The 20,127-nt window shown below is 37.4% G+C and overlaps 1 protein-coding gene across 1 annotated transcript in view; it reads left to right on the top strand.

Annotated features, from left to right (window-relative positions):
- The window catches only part of DMD (dystrophin), an 851,798-nt gene that overhangs the window by 230,722 nt on the left and 600,949 nt on the right, over positions 1 to 20,127 (top strand). The window contains exon 38 of the mRNA XM_054391265.1: positions 8,986 to 9,158. Coding sequence (XP_054247240.1) covers positions 8,986 to 9,158 — 173 coding nt within the window. The remainder of the gene's footprint in view (positions 1 to 8,985; positions 9,159 to 20,127) is intronic.

Below are 20,127 nucleotides of genomic sequence, written 5' to 3' on the forward strand. Positions count from 1 at the left end.
AGAGCTACTCTGTTGTTCACCCACAAATGTTTGGTATAATCAGAGTTGACACCAGCTTTAATAATATTGTGCCCAAGAAAGCCAATGGCATCCTGGCTTGTATCAGAAACACAGTGGCCAGCAGGAACAGGGAGGTGATCATGACCCTGTACTCAGCACTGGCGAGGCTGCACCTTGAGTATTGTGTTCAGTTCTGGGCCCCTCACTACAGGAAGGACATGGAAGCTCTGGAGCATATTCAGAGAAGGGCAGCAAGGCTCATGAAGGGCCTGGTGCACATGTCCTAGGATGAGCATTTTTGGGAGCTGGGGTTGTTCAGTCTGGAGAAGAGGAGGCTGAGGGGAGACCTCATCGCTCTCTACATCTACCTGAAGGCAGTTTGGCATAAGGAGGGGTCACAGGATCACAGGATGTCAGGGGATGGAAGGGACCCAAAGAGATCATCGAGTCCAGCCCCCCTGCCAGAGCAGGACCATACAATCCAGCTCAGGTCACAGAGGAATGTATCCAGACAGGCCTTGAAAGTCTCCAGAGAAGGAGACTCCACAACCTCTCTGGGCAGCCTGTTCCAGTGCTCTGTGACCCTTACAGTAAAGAAGTTCCCCCTTGTGTTGACATGGAACCTCCTGTGCTGCAGCTTACATCCATTGCTCCTTGTCCTACCACAGGGAGCAAGTGAGAAGAGCCTGTTCCCTCCCTTCTGACACCCAGCCCTCAGATATTTATAAACAGTTATTAAATCCCCTCTAAGCCTTCTCTTTTCCAGACTAAAAAGCCCCAGGTCCCTCAGCCTCTCCTCGTCAGGCAGTGCTCCAGTCCCCTAATCATCCTCGTAGCCCTCTGCTGGACCTTCTCCAGCAGGTCCCTGTCCCTCTTAAACTGGGGAGCCCCAAACTGAACACAGTACTCAAGATGAGGTCTCACCAGGGCAGAGTACAGGGGAAGGAGAACCTCCCTGGATCTGCTGAACACACTCCTCTTAATACACCCCAGGATTCCATTGGCCCTCTTGGACACAAGGGCACATCGCTGTCCCATGGATAACTTGTTATCCACCAGGACTCCCAGGTCCCTCTCCATGGGGCTGCTCTCCAGCAGATCACTTCCCAACCTCCCCCAACCTGGGGAGGAATAATAAACTGCACAAGGTTTATTATTCTTCCCCAGATGCAGGACTCTGCACTTGTCCTTGTTGAACCTCATTTGGCTCCTCTGTGCCCAGCTCTCCAGTCTGTCCAAGTCTCACTGGATGGCTGCACAGCCTTCAGCTGTATCAGCCAAACCTCCCAGTTTGGTGTTGTTAGCAAACTTGCTGAGCAGACTCTCTGTCCCCTCATCAATGTCACTGATGAAGATGTTGAACAGCACCAGACCCACTGGGTCCAGTCTCTTCTCCTTGGTGGCAAGAGGCAGGGCTAGAAGAAATGGTTTCAAGCTGCACCACAGGAGGTTCAGGCTGGGTTCTAGGAGATCTTTTTCACTGAAAGGGTTATCAGACACTGGAATGGCCTGCCCAGGGCAGTGGTGCAGTCGTCATCCCTGGAGGTGTTTAAGCAGCATGTGCACCTGGTGCTTAGGGATATGGTTTAGTGTTGACCCTTCAGTGCTGGGTCGAAGGTTGGATTGGATGATCTTTGCAGTCTCTTCCACAGGATGTTTTCTGTGATGATTGAGGTTTTGTGTAAGTACTGCTATAGGTTTTATATATATATATATATATATATATATATAGTCATGGGAAGTTTCTGTGGGCACAGTTCCATCTTCCACCCAAATCAGTCTCTTAGAAGAGGATCTTGCACATTTGTGGTCTTTTGGAAGGGTACAGTTTTGATCTGAGTGAATGAATATTTATTTCCAAGGGAAAACATTTGTTGTTGTCATTATCCTGCAGTAAAAATAGAAAAGTAGTGCATAAGTTGTTCAACAGTTGTTTGGGAAAGGTTTGAAATTAAATTGTAGTTGATTTTTGTCCCTGACAGGTTTGCATGAATCTAATTACAGAACTGTCATGAATAGTTCTGTGGTTTAAAACTTTGTGATTTTTTTTTTTTGTTTCACTCCGATTTAGAAAGAATCCATTTTAATTAATCCTTAGAAGGAAAATTGAGTTTATTGACAACAATATTTCAGTGGTAAATGGTTCAAACGTTTTTCTCCAGAGTAAATACTTACAGTAAACTTAAACCTGATTGCTCATTACCCCATAAGATAAATATCAAATGCAAATTAACATTTGCTTTTATTAAATGTTACAGATAATTTTAGCACCACCATTTATATTTGAAATGATGTAAAATAACAAAATATAATTTTTTTAGCAAAAATCTGATTGCTTATAATATTTGGTAAATGACAATGGATTTACAGATACAGTTAGTAAATCTGCTGAAACCAACTTGTAGGAATGCTTCTCTCTTCATTTTAGGCTTTAGTGAGTGGAAAATCAGATAGAGAAGCCAAGTCTTGCATCTTTGTCTCCTAAAGTCACCAGTTGCAATTTTAAAGTCACCAATTCCATTTTCTTTAAGCGTTAGGACATACAGTACCTTAATTTTTCTTCATTACTGTACTTAGAGCATTTAACAATTTAAATACTACAGTTCTGCAACTGAATTCCTATTGACTGCATGGAAAATCAGGATTCTTAGATCAAAGGATTAGTAAATTTGGCTTAATGATATACTCTTAAAATAGGACAAATTTTATTATAAGCACAAATATTGTGATACTTCTACCTGCTGTTGATGGAGTTTACATTGATGGAGTTCATAATCTTTGAGTTCCCCATACATAACTGGTTGTAATTACAATGGATTTCATTACATGGTCAAGTGTAGGGATTCAATGCCTTCAGTATTTAGCTAATTATCCTTACTTGTAATGGATATTCCAACTATGTCCTGAAAAAACATACAGATTTGTGTATATTCAACTTAATTTGGTTTTAGCTATATTGCTTACAAAAACTTAAAGTTTTTTTCTGTGTGGTGATTATCTCCTGCAAGCTACTTGCCATGTTCAAGCTCCAGGGAGAGATGCATATGCTAAAACACACATATTTATTAACCAGAGAATTAAAACTAGCATGTGTTTCTGTTTTCTAATACATAGGAAAAAAAATGACTGTGTGTGCTGGTTTTGCACCAGACAGAATGTGGGTTTTACCCCAAAGGAGTAAACAACAACACTTGCACAGATTTTGGGAGTTAAATGAAAATAATATTTACAAAAGTAGACTAAATACAAAAGGGTTTATAGATAGATAGATAGATAGATAGATAGATAGATAGATAGATAGATAGATAGATAGATAGAGATAGAGATGATATAGATATATATAGATGATAGAGATAGACATAGATATAGATTAGATATAGATATATAGATATAGATTAGATATAGATATATAGATATAGATTATATAGATATATAGATATAGATGATATAGATATAGATTATATAGCTAGATATAGATTATAGAGATAGAGGTAGAGAAAGAGATGACAGAGCTAGAGATAGATTAGATATAGATAAAACCTGACAGTGGCCCAGTCCTCCCCCATACCAAGCCTGAAGGCTGCATTGTGCACCTGAAATTATCTCTTTGTCCCCACCGCATGAGACCCTATCACCCACACAGTAAACTCAAACTTACTTGAGCAGCAAAAGCAAGAGCAAAGCACAGAAGAGTGAAAGAGCAAAAGAGAGAGAGGAAGAGCAAGCTGTAATTTCAGATCATATAGAAATGTGTAGGAGGATGGGATGAGATAAAAGCATTTTGTAATATCCTGGGGGGCAAAACCCCTGGGGGCTGTCCAGCTGCCTGCTACTCTCTAGTACTCTTGGAAGACTTTTATTTATGATAGTACACTAGTCCTCAACCTATAACAATGTGCTAAAATGAAGCAGGCTAACTGGAATTTAAGAACTCCAGTTTGCATTTATAGCCATATGTGAGAAAGTGTTTAGTAAAATTTCATTTTAAGAATCTCTGTCATACTCATGGCGTAGTCGTGCCTGTGCATTACTTATTTATACAAACTGTGAATCCAGAACTTCTTTGCTGAGTCTACTTGCTTTACATAATTAATGTTGTAAAGCTTCAGTAGGGCTTTGGTTGTATGGTTTGGTTTTTTTTTTTTTTTAATATTCTTGATTTTAGCAGGAACACTGTATTGCAGAGTATGACTATACATTTAGCTCTGCTGGCTTTCAGTGATGTAATAGTTTTAATAATGGAAAGCCATCTGGCTCTTTGAGAAGGTTTCTTACATATGTAACTTCTTGCATAATCACTCTAACAGCTCATTTTGTAGCCCATCATCTTGTGACTTTCCAACTCTGTTTAGTTTGTTAGAAATTAGGTTGTTTGCTGTTATTTTTATGTATAGGTATTTTCATGCTCCGATATTCTCTTTTCTCTCTTTTTCCCTTTATTTGTAATTCCTCATCTACTGAAAGATAGAACACTTTTTTTTTTTTTTTCACTTTTTTCACTGTGTCTTATTTCAGAACACATGGAATTTACTATAGCCATTAAACATCTGTTATTCTGGCAGCCAGAATCCCCTTTTGAAATGGTTTATTAAGCCAATAATACCCATAGTAGGATATTGTAATGCATGCTTCTATGCAGATTTTAAAATTGTAAGTAATTTGTGGATTTTTCCCAGCTATTGATGGTTAGTAACAACTGTGTTGTTGCTCATTTTCATGTTAGCACAAAAAGCATGAAATATTGTAACAAAACTATTACATGTATAATTATAAAGCATCAGTCTACAGGTGTTTGGACTGCCAAAAGTTTGTCTGTTTGTTTGTTTTCCAATTGGAATACACATTTCACTTGTATTAAGTGATTCTTACTGAGAAACATCTCCTAATGTGTTATTCAGAGTCTTTTTCTGCTGCAGCTCAGTAAAACCCAATTAACCATAACTTAGAACTGAGTATAATCAAATGCACTTTCCAAACAGATCTGTCAGTGACACGGTGCTTGGTGACTGATTTGTACACAAATAGCCAAGGAAGTGAATTTTTACAGAACGTTGTCTTTCTCTGACAGGGAAAGACAAATTCCAAGTAGTGAAAACTAACTGGTGTTCATGTCTCTAGCACTCAGATTTCTCTTTTACAGGGCGAAGAGATAGTTCTTTCCCCAAAGGCTACTGTCACCTCAGCTGCTAATGATTTTTCCTGTCCATTTTTCTTAAAAATTAGAGCTTTTCTGCACATCTGTTGCAAAATCTCCCAAGGCATTGTTGATAACTAACTGCTTGAAGCTATTCTTTTCAACATGGAAGACAGATGGAGTGTGAGACACATGAGTTTGTGCATACAAATATATACACGTTCTCTTCTTTTCCTTCTTGGATACCCTTACACCATCCAGATTTCATTTATAGGTCAACTGTATTATCGTTGTTTGTGGTAGCTGTGCTCTCAACAAAAGCAAAAATCTAAGGGCAGCCTGTTCCAGTGTTCTGTCACCCTCACAATGAAAAACAATTTCTTCATGTTTCCATGGAACACCCTATGCCTCAACTTTCACCCAGTGCCCCTTGTCCTGTCATCGGGCATCACCGAGCAGAGCCTGGCTCCATCCTCTTGGCACTCGCCCTTTACATATTTATAAACACTAATGAGATCACCTCTTCTCCAAGCTAAAGAGCCCCAGCTCCTTCAGTCTCTCCTCATAAGGAAGATGTTCCACGCCCTTAATCATTTTTGTGGCTCTGCATTGGACTCTTTCAAACAGTTCCCCGAGCCCTTCTTGAACTGAGGGGCCCAGAACTGGACACAATATTCCAGATGCAGCCTCACCAGGGCAGGGTAGAAGGTAAGGAGAACATCTCTCAACCTACTGACCACAGGCCTTCTAATACACCCCAGAATGGCATTGGCCTTCTTGGCCACAAGAGCACAGTGCTGGTTCATGGTCAACCTTTCATCCACTAGGACAGCACATTCTTCATTTGATTACTTGAGTTTCTCAAACACAGTAAGTGCTTTTTTGAGTGGATAAGATGAGCTGATATTCAGATCTGCTGAAAAGAAGGCTACCTAACTTAAATGCCTAAGTGTGTTCCTGGCACTTTTTAATATTGTAATTACATTTTATCCTGTTCCTTAAAGATGCAAAATTTTAGTCATGAATTATGGTTTGTGAAGGTGTAGTTCACTTTATGTTCAAGAAGTATAGTTGTGGAGGATTTGGAGGCATTTTGTGTTTTTATCCCCTCATATTTCTTACATTCATATTAATAAAATTAGATATTTGAATCATCAATAGCCTGAGTGCATAAAACCAAGATCTAGGTAGATATGAGTAAGGAACACTGAGTGCTGGATGTTATGCTGGGAAATTTGAATGAGGTTTGTTGAGTAATGGCACAGATACAGGCAGCTTTTGCTCTAGATGATAGATTGCTGACAAGGGTTAGTTGACAAGATGCCTGCCATTCTTTTTTTTCTTTATTTATTTATCAGTACTTCCTTTATTCTGTTAAATGTAAGTCACATTTCTCAGAACCTATGAATTGAAATTAGTATGTCATAAGGGACTTTATGGAATGTATTCCTTTATCTATTTTTGGCAAAGAATAACATAGTATTTTCAGCCCCAGAGCTTTAGGAACTCAGAGTATTTGTTTTATATTGCTTTGTTTTGTGTGGGGCTTTTGTGTGCAATTTCAGAGCATTGCTGGTACCATTTCATAAGGATTTTGATTCCTGTATTTTACAAAACAGTAAATGCAGTATAATAACCTTAATTAGTTGTGACAACTGCATTTTGTCACTTAAAGAGGCATTCAGATTTTGTCTTAAGTGCTTGTTGTTTTTAAAACGTTTCAGAAGTAATTTGGAGTGGAAAATGTTTTGGATAATTATCTCTCTGTCACTTCATATTAGCACTACTACTAATATACCAGTGCACTGTTATACCCATGGTTCTAAAACCCTGAGTTCTAAATCTAATTAATTACAACAGAACAGTAGACCATATTACCTAAATATGAGCTGGGGTAGATAATTCATTTAAAATAAATAATAACTAAAATCCATTGGTAGAATCAAAAGAATTCATAAATGCTGAATAAAGAGGAGTTGGTTTACCTGGATATTTTAAAAGTTACTTTATGAAGTGATGAGAACCCTGGAATGGGTTGTCCAGGGAGGTGGTTGGGGCCCCATCCCTGGAGGTGTTTAAGGCCAGGCTGGATGAGGCTCTGGCCAGCCTGATCTAGTGTGAGGTGTCCCTGCCCATGGCAGGGGGGTTGGAACTGGATGATCCTTGTGGTCCCTTCCAAGCCTGACTGATTCTATGATTCTAAGAAAAATTGCAGAGTTAGGAGTCAAGTCAACATACACAAAAGACACAGAATGGAACCAGATGAACTTATAAAAAAGGGAGACAGGAGACAGACAGAAGGCCTCCCTGCTCATGGGCTGCAAAAAGTTTTAGCTTAGTTCAAACTGTCCATGAAGTCTGTCCTGCATAAAAAAAATAGTATTGTTTGACACAGTTATTAAATGTTTAGAGTGTACTAAACTGGAACAAATTGAGAATGACAATTTAGCTTAATTTAAACCAGGAAAAGGAATGAACATGAAAAAAATAATAATAATTTTAAAAACTAAAGAGTGAAGCAGAGGAATGATAGGAAAATTGTGGTAGAGAAGTAAAATATAAGGCATAGTGAAAGAAATAAGTTAAGTCACACTGAAGCTCCAAGAAATAGAAATGAAAGTTTAAAGAATTAATGTATTTCAGAAATATTAATTTTGCTCCTGTTTCCTCTCTGGTAATGTTACATGCAATATATATTATAAGGACTGTAAAGAAATGACACCTGTATAAATTTGTTGCATAAAAAGTGTGCTTTTCCTCCAAACCCTGAAGTTATTTCTCTGGTTTTGATACACCTAGTATGGGCCTGAATGGTAAGCTTATGTAACTTACAGCTTTTGGTTGATTCAGAACAAAATATTTGTGTTGTCTTTCTGATAAAGACAAAGGAAATTACAGAAGTACCAATTTATGCCTGTTTGGATGGCAGGCAGAAATCTGACAGGAAATCTTCAGCTTAAAGATTTCATTACATCTGTCTTGATTCACAAGGAGGAAGTCTCTGATAATTACTTTTTGTTGCTTTTTGGTTTATCCTTAAGTCAATACACAGGCCATGGCAATATATTTCCTCACCTTTGGGTTTTCTAACTTACCCCCTCAAATCATCATAAAGGTTTTAGTAGAAAGAGAGAGGTTGAACACTACCTACTTCACAGAACAGAAATAAACAGCATATTTATGCACTGCTTTACGGAGCAAAATAAAAGCTATATAATTCACTCATGGAAATGAATAGATTCATAAATGGATCCTTAATGGTCATTGACAACATATGGAGCTTTAAATGCTTTCATTAATTCTAAAAATGTTAAAGAGTAAAATCATTTTTCTCCTTTTTGGTCTTCTAACAGATGGCATTGTACAATTAGCTAGGTATAATGTGAGGTATTCTGCCTTTCTCTGAAACAACAAAGAACTGATGAATTGAAGAATGGTAAATGTTGGCTTGAGAATATCCACCAACAAGTAAAACCAGTGATGCCTAATAAACGATTTTTTTCCCACTTATGTGTGAGTCTGTAAAATAGGACTTTATTCTGGGTTTTTTGGGACAGAAATGGGGTTAAAACAGATGTAGCTTTGGCATAGAAGAATTCATGAGTGACTGAATTCAGTAGTGCTTTGCTTCCCTTCCAGGTATTATCTTTCTCAGGTCTAGTATATTATGTTTGAAAGAAAAGATAAGCATTCAGTTGTTATTACCTACTTATTGTAAAACTGTATTATTGTCAAAGCTATTGCTTAATTAGCATTTCCTCTCTCTTTCTTTTGCTTATGAACAATTTTTATTTTTAATTTATAAAAATAATATCTTAATTTTTTTTTTTTTTTAAATCTTAATATTACAGGGCATTAAAGACAGCCTGGGTAGACTGCTGGGTCCTATAGACATTATTCAAAAGAAGAAGACACCGGCTTTGCAAAGTGCTACACCAAAGGAAGCAGCAAATATACAGGAAAAGCTGACTCAACTTAATTTGCAATGGGAGAAAGTTAACAAGATGTACAGGGACCGGCAGGCGTAAGTAACTTTTAGTGATTGCCATTTTCCAAAACAAGCCCTTCAGACAATGCTGAAAACTTGATATTGAAAGTTTAATTTGATACCTTGAAAACCACAAATTGACCTTCGCTAGAATATAATTTTTCACGTGTGGTGGGTTGAAATTACTCCTCCCCCAACATAAAATTGCCAGAACAGCTCAGTTGAAAGCAAATGAAGTAGACTAAAATCTAGAAATATGGAATGCAATGAATGTGTGCAAAATATACAATATTTACATATATTTACTATTTATATACAACCCAAGAACCCCGCTAGACAAAACCAGGGGGCTACCAACAGCTTCCTCTTTCCTGCTTCCAAACCCCACCCTATAAAAGGGAAAAAGAGGAGAAAAGCAGAGAGTACTTTGTTAGTACTTAGCCACAGCAAGAACACATTCAAGGTCAGTAACAGCTAAGCAAAAGCACCAGCTAGTATCTGCCAGAGAGAAGAAACTGAAAAGAGTTAGTTTACACAACTAACTTTGTTAGTAATCAGACCAATGGGATTATTTTGGACTTTATAATTATTTTCCTTTTACATCCAATGGTAATTTATTTACATTCTACCACTTTTCTACTCAATCCACAGAAAATTTTCCTAGGCACAGCCTAAAACTGCCACATTACGCTACACATATGCTTAGAAATATCCCATGCGATTTTTCCATGTGAACAGAAGAACTTCTTGGCCGGGAGATGCCAGTTAACATCTGGGGGCAATCAAACTGATCTTTACCAGCTCCTAGCAAGCCTCGGCCCTTGGTGCATGTTGTGGTGCAATCGTACCTGCCACAGATACCTTTAGTATCTCCCTATATGCATTTCCTACCATTAGTACATAGCAAGGAGAACTACTTTAGCTGAAAGCCTGAGCCACCAGCACTGTCACTCTGATATCCTTATTCAGAACATAGTGATATTCAGCCAGCAGCAGAAAGTATTGTGAGGTGAAGTGAATGAATGTTTGTCAAGTATTTCCAGGTCATCAGATAAAGACACTAGGGGAGTGTGAAGTGTGATTATTCTCCTGCTGGAGTTTGCCTGGAGGAGTCATCTTAGTGGTGTTGATAAGCTTGATTGCTATCTGGAACTGAGGGCTTTTCTTTTTATTTTAAATCTTTTGCTTATGTCACTGTTTCAGTGGTTTTGTTTGAACTCTGAGATGTCTCTTACAGCTTCTGCAGTTTTGCGGAGTGCATTTGGACTGCACACGATAATACGGCCTTAAGCATTTTGCTTCTAGCAGTTTGTGTCTGTAAGGGGTAGAAGTATCAGTGTACATCCACCCTTGAGCCATGGGTGAAGCTGTGTTTATGAGATATGCTATTGATGATGACGTTTCAGAGCAGTTTTGTATTTATTATTGGAGCTCTGCCTTGCTTTCAAGCGATTGTGTCTAAGTGAACGTGAGTGTTCCATGTTTGAAAGGTTACAGAAACAAATGTACTATATTCATTTCAGAAGATTGTTTTAGGAATTCAAAGAGTTGTAATAATCTGTAAATCATAGTTTAATCACCATGATAGATGGAGGAACAAAATAACTTTCCTTACCCTGTAGTTATTAGCAGAGAAGTTACTCTAAATCCCCTAAAAATTCAGTAGAAACATGCATGTTGATTTCTTTTCTTTGAAAGAAAAGAAAATCCTGGAAGTCCTGGAAATGGAAGTCCTGGAAGTCCTGGAAAGTCCTGATTCCTATCTAAATGCTCTGTAATTAACTTTGTGGCGAGTTCCTTTTAATTAGAAATCAAAATAGATTTTCAGTTTATTTTACAACAGAGCACATATCAGTTTGGCAGAAACTCATTGTGATGATACTCAAATAGCTATACAAATCCAGTTCTTCTACAGTATTTGAAAGCTTTGTTTCATGTTTGTTATTTTAACCTGTTCCCTGTATTTTAATAAATAGTCATGCTGTACTTACTGTGAGATAACAGGCAAAGTCTCACTGAATGGTGCAACCAAAAATGTTGTGCTCATCCTAGTGTACTCTTCAAGTTACATTAGGATGAATACAAATTTTTACCTGTTAGAAAAACTCACTGGAACATTAGGTTGTATTTCTAAAATAATATAGCAGGAGATGTTGTAGATGCAATCTGTCACTGATGTGTTCTGTTGACAACTAACATAATGCATAGATCAAGATATTAAGAAAAAGAAATGCAAGACTTTTTTTTCACATATCAGTAGCCTGAGAATGTCTTAGCTGCAAAACTAGCCACCAGTGAGTCTTGAGGACTTGCCTGTCTGTGGTACCTGAATCAGATCCAGCCTATGTACTCTAATAGATTAGATAAAAATATATAAGCATCATATGATATACTAAGACATCTGGATTAATCTCAAGTGATATATTCAGAGTATACAGAGATATGAGATATCATCCTAGAGTAATATCTGTAAGCAGTCAATGAATGCAAAGCCAGAGTATTAAAATAGTGAGGAAATCTGCTTGCTTGAATATAGATTTCTAGAAACATGTAGGTGCTTGAAGACACGACTTTGCATGTCCTTAACCTCTTACTTCAGATGGACACAACTCTCCAGTTCATCCTATTGCCAATCCTGTATGTATTTCTCACTAACATTCCACTATAAAGCTATGACTAGGAGTGAATACTCCTGAGCCTGTCCATCATACAACTATTCAACCTTGAAAAACATCTAACCACCCAAACTGAAAACAAGAGATAAATCAGTCACATTTAGAAGCTTTAAAAATAAATAACTAAATAAATAAACAGGTAGGTCAGTAGGTAGGTAGGTAGGTAGGTAGATAGATAGATAGATAGATAGATAGATAGATAGATAGATAGATAGATAGATAGATAGACAGACAGACAGACTGCCAGATCTAGCTTAGGGAACATAAAAGTAGAATTCCTCTATGTGACTCACTCAGTATTTGTTAGATATCCTAGTGTGCTCTTTAGGCCATCTATGTTTGCCTTCTACAAGCGTCTCAGTTGTGGATTCTCAGTTTCCATCTGTGTCACCATCAATGTTCTGCAAATATGAAGTCATTGAAACATCAGTCATCTGATTTATCACTAACTATCCAAGTTTTAGTTCTCTATTTTACAATACTTGTCTAGATTATTCTCAATTAGTTGCTCCTAGGCAATTCTTTCACAAGTAAGTAACTGTATGCTGCAATATACAATTGGTCCACTGATGCCTCGGGAGACTAGATGAGATAAGATTAGATGCATTATTTTTAGATAGATAAAATTAGGGGAGATTAATCTTGATTTAGAAGACACAATGACATAATGTGTGTTTAAAGGTCTTTTGGATGTAGTTGTTTGGGTGTGATGCTTGGGAATATGGTTTAGGGGTGAACCTTGCAGAGTAGGATTATCAGTTGGACTGATCCTGAGGGTCTTTTCCAACTTGAATGTTTCTGTGATTCTGTAATATAATTTAATTTATGTCTAAACATGTTGTGTGGTTTTTTTTTTCACCAAGCCCAGTCAGCATTTCTTTGTTCCTTGCCTTAGCTCTGACAAAATGAATGACAAGAACAAATGCTGAGTTGCTTTCTTTCAATACAGGGAGAAAAGCAACTTGTGCATTTTGAAAGAAAGGCAGAAACAGTGTCTTCTCTCTCATCTAAGACTATTCACTCACATATTTCTGTTGAGGTCATAAGCCTTGTTATTAGACTTGCCCTTGGCTCTGGATTCAAGATGGAAGTAAAAACCAGAACAGATTAGTTCATCCTCAGTGAGAGCAGGGATGTTTCTAATGTTAATCTCAGAACAGCTACCATGCCTCAGTTACATGCAGGGTAGGCTTTTAGCTACCATGCCTCAGTTACATGCAGGGTAGGCTTTTTTTTTTTTTTTTTTCTCTTTTTAACTTTCTTTCACAGCAACTCTACATTTTGTGCAGGGCAAAATGGAGGCAGCTTATAATGTTTGACTCTTACAACTGTGTTAGTTGTTTTGTTTGTTTCCATGCAATACTTAACTATATAGAAATGTTCCCCGTGGCAGCTGTCTTATAACCTAACTGTTGCCTGTGTACTATCACACCATCAAGTTATCATATTGGCAGGTTTGATTGGTTCCTTAATTTCTTGAAAATAGGTATAAAATAGTTTGCAACAAGCAGGTATAATATAATGTAAAAATGCTTTTATTATAGGCAATATAGATAAGATGTTTTGTCAATATTCATAATGTAAAAAAAACCAAAACAAAACATATGGGAATATTTTTGTTGCCCAATTTATAACTAGAAAAATTTAATTTACACTGTATATGACCATTAAAATGTCTCTTTTTCAGAGGGCAGTGTATATAAATAAGAACATCTTCTAAGTGGAAGAGTGAAATTTAAAATTATTTGTTAAAGCTTAAATAGGAAGTTTGAGGCAGGATGTGAAATAATACTGCAGCTTTTGGGAAGAGAGTCGTGTTTATTAGATCACTGTCATACAGGTGGTTTTAGAGCTCAATACAGACAATTCTTGAGATGGGAATTGAAGGTATCTGTATAACAAAATGAGGTGGAAATAACTAACTCAGAATTTAATAAGTAGGTTTGATTATCTCATCTGAAATGGCATGTGTTTGTGTTCTGAAAAAGAATCCTGAATGTTTTTGCATCACCAACCTCTAAGCCTGATAATTAGCATAACTTAGCATAACTTTACTGTAAAATACTCAGTGACAAAAATTCACATTAGAATTGTTGTAGTGACTTTTTCTGCTGTACAAACAAAAAGAATTTCACTGAAATGTCTGGGAAGTGTTATGGCTTAGTCATGAATACGTGGGCCTTAGGACTATGGGAATGTGAATATGTATGAAGACAAATATGGACAGAAGAGAATATTCTCTTGAGCTGTCTGGATATCCACTGTCTTGAGCCTTCATGTCAGACATAAAATATAATAAGACACTGTGGTCAGTGCCATAAGCTATGAGACTCAGCTGAAATGCAGGGTATACTTGCTTCAGGGACAATGCTATGTTAGTGCAAGTATGCAATTTCACAGATAGTCCTGATTTATATCCAGCCATCTCAAAACACTGGCAGAGCTTGTTCATGCTTAGCTACATCCATCTGTGCAGGCACAGCCTAAGAGAGTTGCAGTATATCCTCAGGACTAAAACTTTATTTGCAGTAACTTATATTACTTTCCGTATGAGCTGACAAAGTCTGCTTTCACTGTTGCTATTGAATCATTACGTTGTGCTATGTGAGAATTTCTTAGCCTGCTGAATCTTTAACTGGGTCAACTGTGCACTGAATGTTGCAGAAACTGCTATTAAATTCAGTGTATGTTGGACATACTAAGACAGGCCCCTTTGCAGGATTCCCTTGATGTTTTTTAAGGAATTGCAGCTCTCCAGTTGCTATGGTGCAGCACACACCTACCTTTAAGTGCTTTTCTCCTGGGAGAGCACTTTTTGACAGTAGAGGGAGCCTAGTCTTTTAACACCTGTAGCTAAAGTCAGAGGTTACTATTTTCCACTTTATACAGTTTTCATCACTGTTGTTTCTCATCTGTGTTCATGGTGCAGCTGTCATCTAACAAATATAGTTTTCTTTCTTCCTCCAAAGCAGTTTGAATGTAATTGTTTTTCTTTTTATTATATACCCTTCTGTGCCAAAGAGACAATGATAGAATGATTTGGGTTGGAAGGGACCTTAAAGATCATCTAGTTTCAACTCATCTGCCATGGACAGGGACACCTTCCACTAGATTAAGCTGCTTAAGGCCCTGTCCAACCTGGCCTTGAAAACTTCCAGGGAGGGGGTATCCACATCTTGTCTGGGCAACCTGTTCCAATGTCTCACCACCCTCACTGCAAAGAATTTCTTCCTAATATCCAGTCTAAATCTAGCCTTTTCCAACTTAAAGGCATTCCAATTTATCCTATTGCTACAAGCCTGTGTGAAAAGTCCCTCCCCAAGAGGGATACTTCCTCAAAGAAGATACATGTTATGTTTGCAGTAGAAAGCAGCAAGTTTTGTGGTAGTCATAGACCTTGATACAAATTGTTTTGGGACAAAAAGTTCAGTCTTCTGCCCTGGTAACCCTCAGTAATTCAGTAAAGTCCATCAGCTTTCAAGTTTCTATTTGTTGAAGGGCAAATCAGTATTTGAGGTGATTTGGGAAAAATCTAGTCATCCTTCTGGTTTGTGGGAATCAACCTGAACAAAGCCTGTTTGCATTGGCTCATTCTTACAGCACTAGATACACTTGCACATTGCTAGAGTTCTCTTTGTTCCAGAAAATTTTGTAATCTATACCCTTGAGATTAATTTAGTTTTGTATTTATTTGAGGAACCACAAATATAGTTTTCTTTAATACAGAATAAGCTGAAGCAAAGCATTCCAGAGATTTTCTGTTAAACTACACAAAATGCCTAGTTGCTATTTACTGCTACTTTGGGGGAACTGTGCCATCCATCAGTTGCAAGTAGTTCTTTGTAACGTGATATTCTTTGATTGTTGGAATATATAATTTCCTTTTAGATTAGACTTTCATTTTATGATATCTCATCTGATTGCTAATTATCTTAAGTGTCCAGTTTCTTTTCCAGTAAAAGGAGGATTCATCCATAACATGAGGTTGGAAACACTCATTCGAAACTTCAGTGAAGTAAAATAACACTGAGAATTATTTTGGTGTTCTCCTATGTCATTGTGCCTGATAACATTCAGGAAAATTTGGTTTAGTAATAATTTCATTAAGACCTTGAGGCAATTCTCTATCTATTAGGGCAACATGAGAATAATATTGTAAAATTGCACAACATCAGCTTTGGATAGATTATCAAATTTGTTTTCCCTGTTCAGAAGTCTTCCATGACAGCAGCAAAATTGAAGTGGAGTGCCAAGGCTGTAAAACAATAAAATAAAAAAGTTTCCCATAGAATACAAGACATACCTGTATTTGTGATCTGTGCATGTATTGGAAAGATGAATGGAATACAGAGGCAACTAAAATGGATCACAGTGATTCTCTGAAGTGATAAAACAAATAGGTTGCTCTTTTTTCTCCTCAGAAACCATTTTTTTAAAATTCTGTAACTACTCAGTTATCTTTGAGACTGATTCTTCCTTGCCTAATTTGGTCAAAATGAGAAAAAAAAAACAAATCTAGAAAATCTATTGTTGGAAATCAGCGTTAGACAACACAATCACTGAAATCTCATTTTCTTAGGCTAAAAAATAGAAAAAATATATCTTTTATTTGCTTAGCCTGTTAGTCATAAAATAGAATCCCTTTTAGGAACTTATCTATGATTACACCTCACTCCTTAGTTTTTCCATCTGTCCCGAATTACTGATCAAAGTGTTATGTAAGTTCTAGCTATGGTGATTTAGAGGGGATTTCTCATTACCTTAATTAGTGTCCTGCAATCACAGAATAATTCAGGTTGGAAGGGACTTCAGGAGCTTTCTTGATCTAACATCCTGCATAAAGCATAGTCAGCACTAGTTGACCAGGTGGCTGAAGTCTATAGGCAGTCAGGTCTTAAAAACCTCTAACACAACCTCAGCACAACCTCTTGGGAACCTGTTCCACAGTTTGACTCTCCTCATGGTGATTTTTTTCCCCCTTTATATCTAGTTTCATTTCCCTATATGCTTGTTGTCTTTCATCCTCCCACTGTGCACCCATGGTAAGAGCCTGGCTGCATCTTCTCAATGACATCTCCATAGCTCTTGGAATGTTGCTATTGGGTTCACTGAAGCTCTTTGTTCCCTCAATCTCTCCTCACAGAATAAGTACTCCAACACTGTGACTTGGTTGGTGGTGCCCTGCTGAATTTATTTGAGTTTGCTAAGGTCTTTTATCTGCAGGTTCAAAATTGGACACAGTCTTCTAGATGTGGTCTAATGAGTGCTGAGTGAAGACGGGTAATACTTTCTCTCAATCTGCTGGCTGTCCTACTGCTAATGCAGCCCAGGATTTACCAGGTCATCCTTATTAACAGAGCACACTGCTGGCTCATACCCACTCACTGTCCACAGACAGGTATTTAATATAGACTTTATGTACATTATTTTATCATATAACACACAGTAATTGGTGGGATTTTTTTCCCCTGTAGAATACTAAGAGATAATAAAAATCAAAATAATTTGCAGATTTAGCCAAATAACAGAGTTTTCTGAAAGTCATCGTGACAATTGTTGAATAGTCTGGTATTTCAAGGTCACACTCTGCCCTTTTGTAAGGTTACTATAGCATCCTAAACGGTGCACATTCTGAAATTCACTTTTTAAGTCATGATATTGTAAGGCCATTCAAGAAGTGTTTGTCTCCTGTGACCCATGAAATTCACTCCTGACTACTGGTCTCTAAAAAAAAACTTTCTGTAATGTTTTCTGACTGTATAACACTAGATATTTCTACCCAGGTCTCATATGATTATTGATGACATGTGAAGATATCATAAGTAATAATGGAAGCTGTCTTGCCTATTAAATAGGCCTTAAATTAATTCCATATTTAGTCCTCTTAGCCTTCTGTTTAATTTCCATCACACGTGTGGCTAAATAAACTTGCAACATCCTACAAAAATATATTCTTGTAATTTTATAAATAAGAGAGGAAGAGCTGTGATATCCAAACACTTTTGTAATAACAGATCCAAATATTCTGATTTTCTGAGAACCTTAAATTCAGTCCCAGCCTCTTACCCACAAGAGCACCATTTCTCTCAAGTACCATCTTTGTGAGCATCCAGAGGGGCTGAGAGACTGCAGCAGAAGGGGTTTAAAAATATCAAAGTGCTTGAAAATTGTTTGCATTTTAGTGGGTAGGGAAAACACTGTAAGATCATACTGTGTATTGCCAATTATTTCCTGCTTTAGAAAAGACTAGAGTCTTAAGTTTTGAGATGTTTTCCTGTTTTCTTTTTGTGTGTGTGAATTTTTTTCTTTTGTTTTTGTTGTGGTTTGGTTTGGTTTGGTTTTGCTTTGCTTTGCTTTGGTTTGTTTCGGTTTGGTTTTTTCCCTGCTTTCTGCATGTCGTGTCTGAGAAGTGGCAGTCTCTAGAACAGGGTAAGGCACAGCAGAGGACTGCACGGCAGGAAAGTTGCCTGATCCCTGTGTAAAACACTGAAGGACCGCTCTGGGAACCCCACTAGGGGGCAGTTTTGTAGTGAAAGTGCTTCCGTGGCGTGCAAAACAAACTAACAAGAAAATTGCTTTTCCCATCTTTTCAGTGTATTTTCTTTTTCTGTCAGAACACAAGATATCCTCTGACTAGGAGGAAACTGAGATAAAACGTAAATCTGGAGAATCACTGAGTCGTTCTTTTCCTCTCAGATTCACAGGCCTTCATGTACATCAAAAACGTGGTACAGACACTGTTACAGGAATCTTTTTCACTGGACTTTTTAAGGCTCTTCCATCCTTCCTGATGTATTTCTATTTTTCCTCTGATTTCAGTGTAGAAGTGGTATGATGAAGAATTTTCACTGAGGTTTTTATATCATGGAACAATATATTCCTGCTTTTCCTAAACAGCTGGAAAACTGGCTAGCTTTTTACAATGAATATTATTTTTAGAAAACATTATTCTGATATAATCAACCAAGAAAATGAGGTTAGAAAACACAAAGCTCCAACGCAGAGACCATAGGCTGAAACATATTTTAATTATTATTCTTCATGCTTTTCTCTTTTTCTCATTTTACACTACACACAACTGTGTACTTTGTGTTTATAGCATTTAAGAACATGGTAGATAAGTGAAAAAACAGAAGGCATAGAAATACTTAACAGAATAAAGTTTCATTTCCATATTGTCAGGGTGATTAATGACAAGCACTGTGGTTTACTGGCAAGGGAAAGGAGCAAATGTTGCTGCTTTTCTGAATTGATACTCTTTAGTACGCCGTGGGAGTCAGCAAGCCTAGAAATAAATTCCTCTCATAACCACGAGGATTTGTCCCTTGTCCCCAGACCAACAATTCTCTTTACCATCTTTAAATCCCCTGGCACGATTGTAATGCCAGTTTAACTGCATTTCTTCTTCTTTAAAATTTGAATGCACAATCATTTGGTCAGTTCCCCAAGTCTTTATGCATCCTATACACTGGTGTTGTCTTTCCACATACTATAAAAGGGAAGAGCTCATTTCCAAGAAGCCTGCCTGAGAAGTATCCCTGATATATGGTGATTGTAAATATAACTTTTGACTATGAACTGAAGGAATCTGACAAGACGGGTTTTTTCTCAATTCTCTAGGGACAAGGGGCCGCTTAACTCCTTTGATGTATCTTGAAGCAGGAATTTCCAAACAGTGCTGAATTCTCTGTCCTGGGAATATGTAAATATAAGAGATGGTATCTTCCTCCAGACAATAGTTTTTCAAATGTCAGAATGTCTTGTGAAATGTGAATTTTCCAGTTCAGGAAAACAATAATTTTGCTGTCATTTCTGCCCGGGTTTCCACCTAAAAGCATTTTCTATTATGAGATGGGAAACTAAACCCTCTCCTTTCCTCACCGAAGGAGAGGAAAGTCCCAAGGGCAGAGGATGAAGTTAGAGAGGGAAGTGGAGACTGCAAATTGAGGAATTTTGTATTTCCTTCTCTGTAATCCTGAACCCTGTTGTTTTTTGGTTTTGTTTTGTTTTGTTTTTTTTTTCTCTAAAGTATGTTGCAAGCAAGAACATGAACTGGTAATTGGTCAAGCAAGATCGCTTGATTGCTTCCTAGTGCAAATGAGCATTCAAATTTCTGCCAGATATAGGAGGAACTTCTCAAAATATAAGGTTGAAGGAGCTAGAATGGAAAATTATGAAAGTACTTTGAGCAAAAAAAACCTGAACCAAAGCCAATAATAGCTCCTATTGAGCAGAGCCCCAAAGCTGATGGATGACCTGGAGCAGCACAGGAGAATTATTTGTGAATTGCAATTGATTTCTAAAATCAAAATGTAAATTTTGCCTCCCAA

The sequence above is a fragment of the Indicator indicator genome, chromosome 1 (genome assembly GCF_027791375.1).
Source record: "Indicator indicator isolate 239-I01 chromosome 1, UM_Iind_1.1, whole genome shotgun sequence".
NCBI classification, from domain to species: Eukaryota; Metazoa; Chordata; class Aves; order Piciformes; family Indicatoridae; genus Indicator; species Indicator indicator.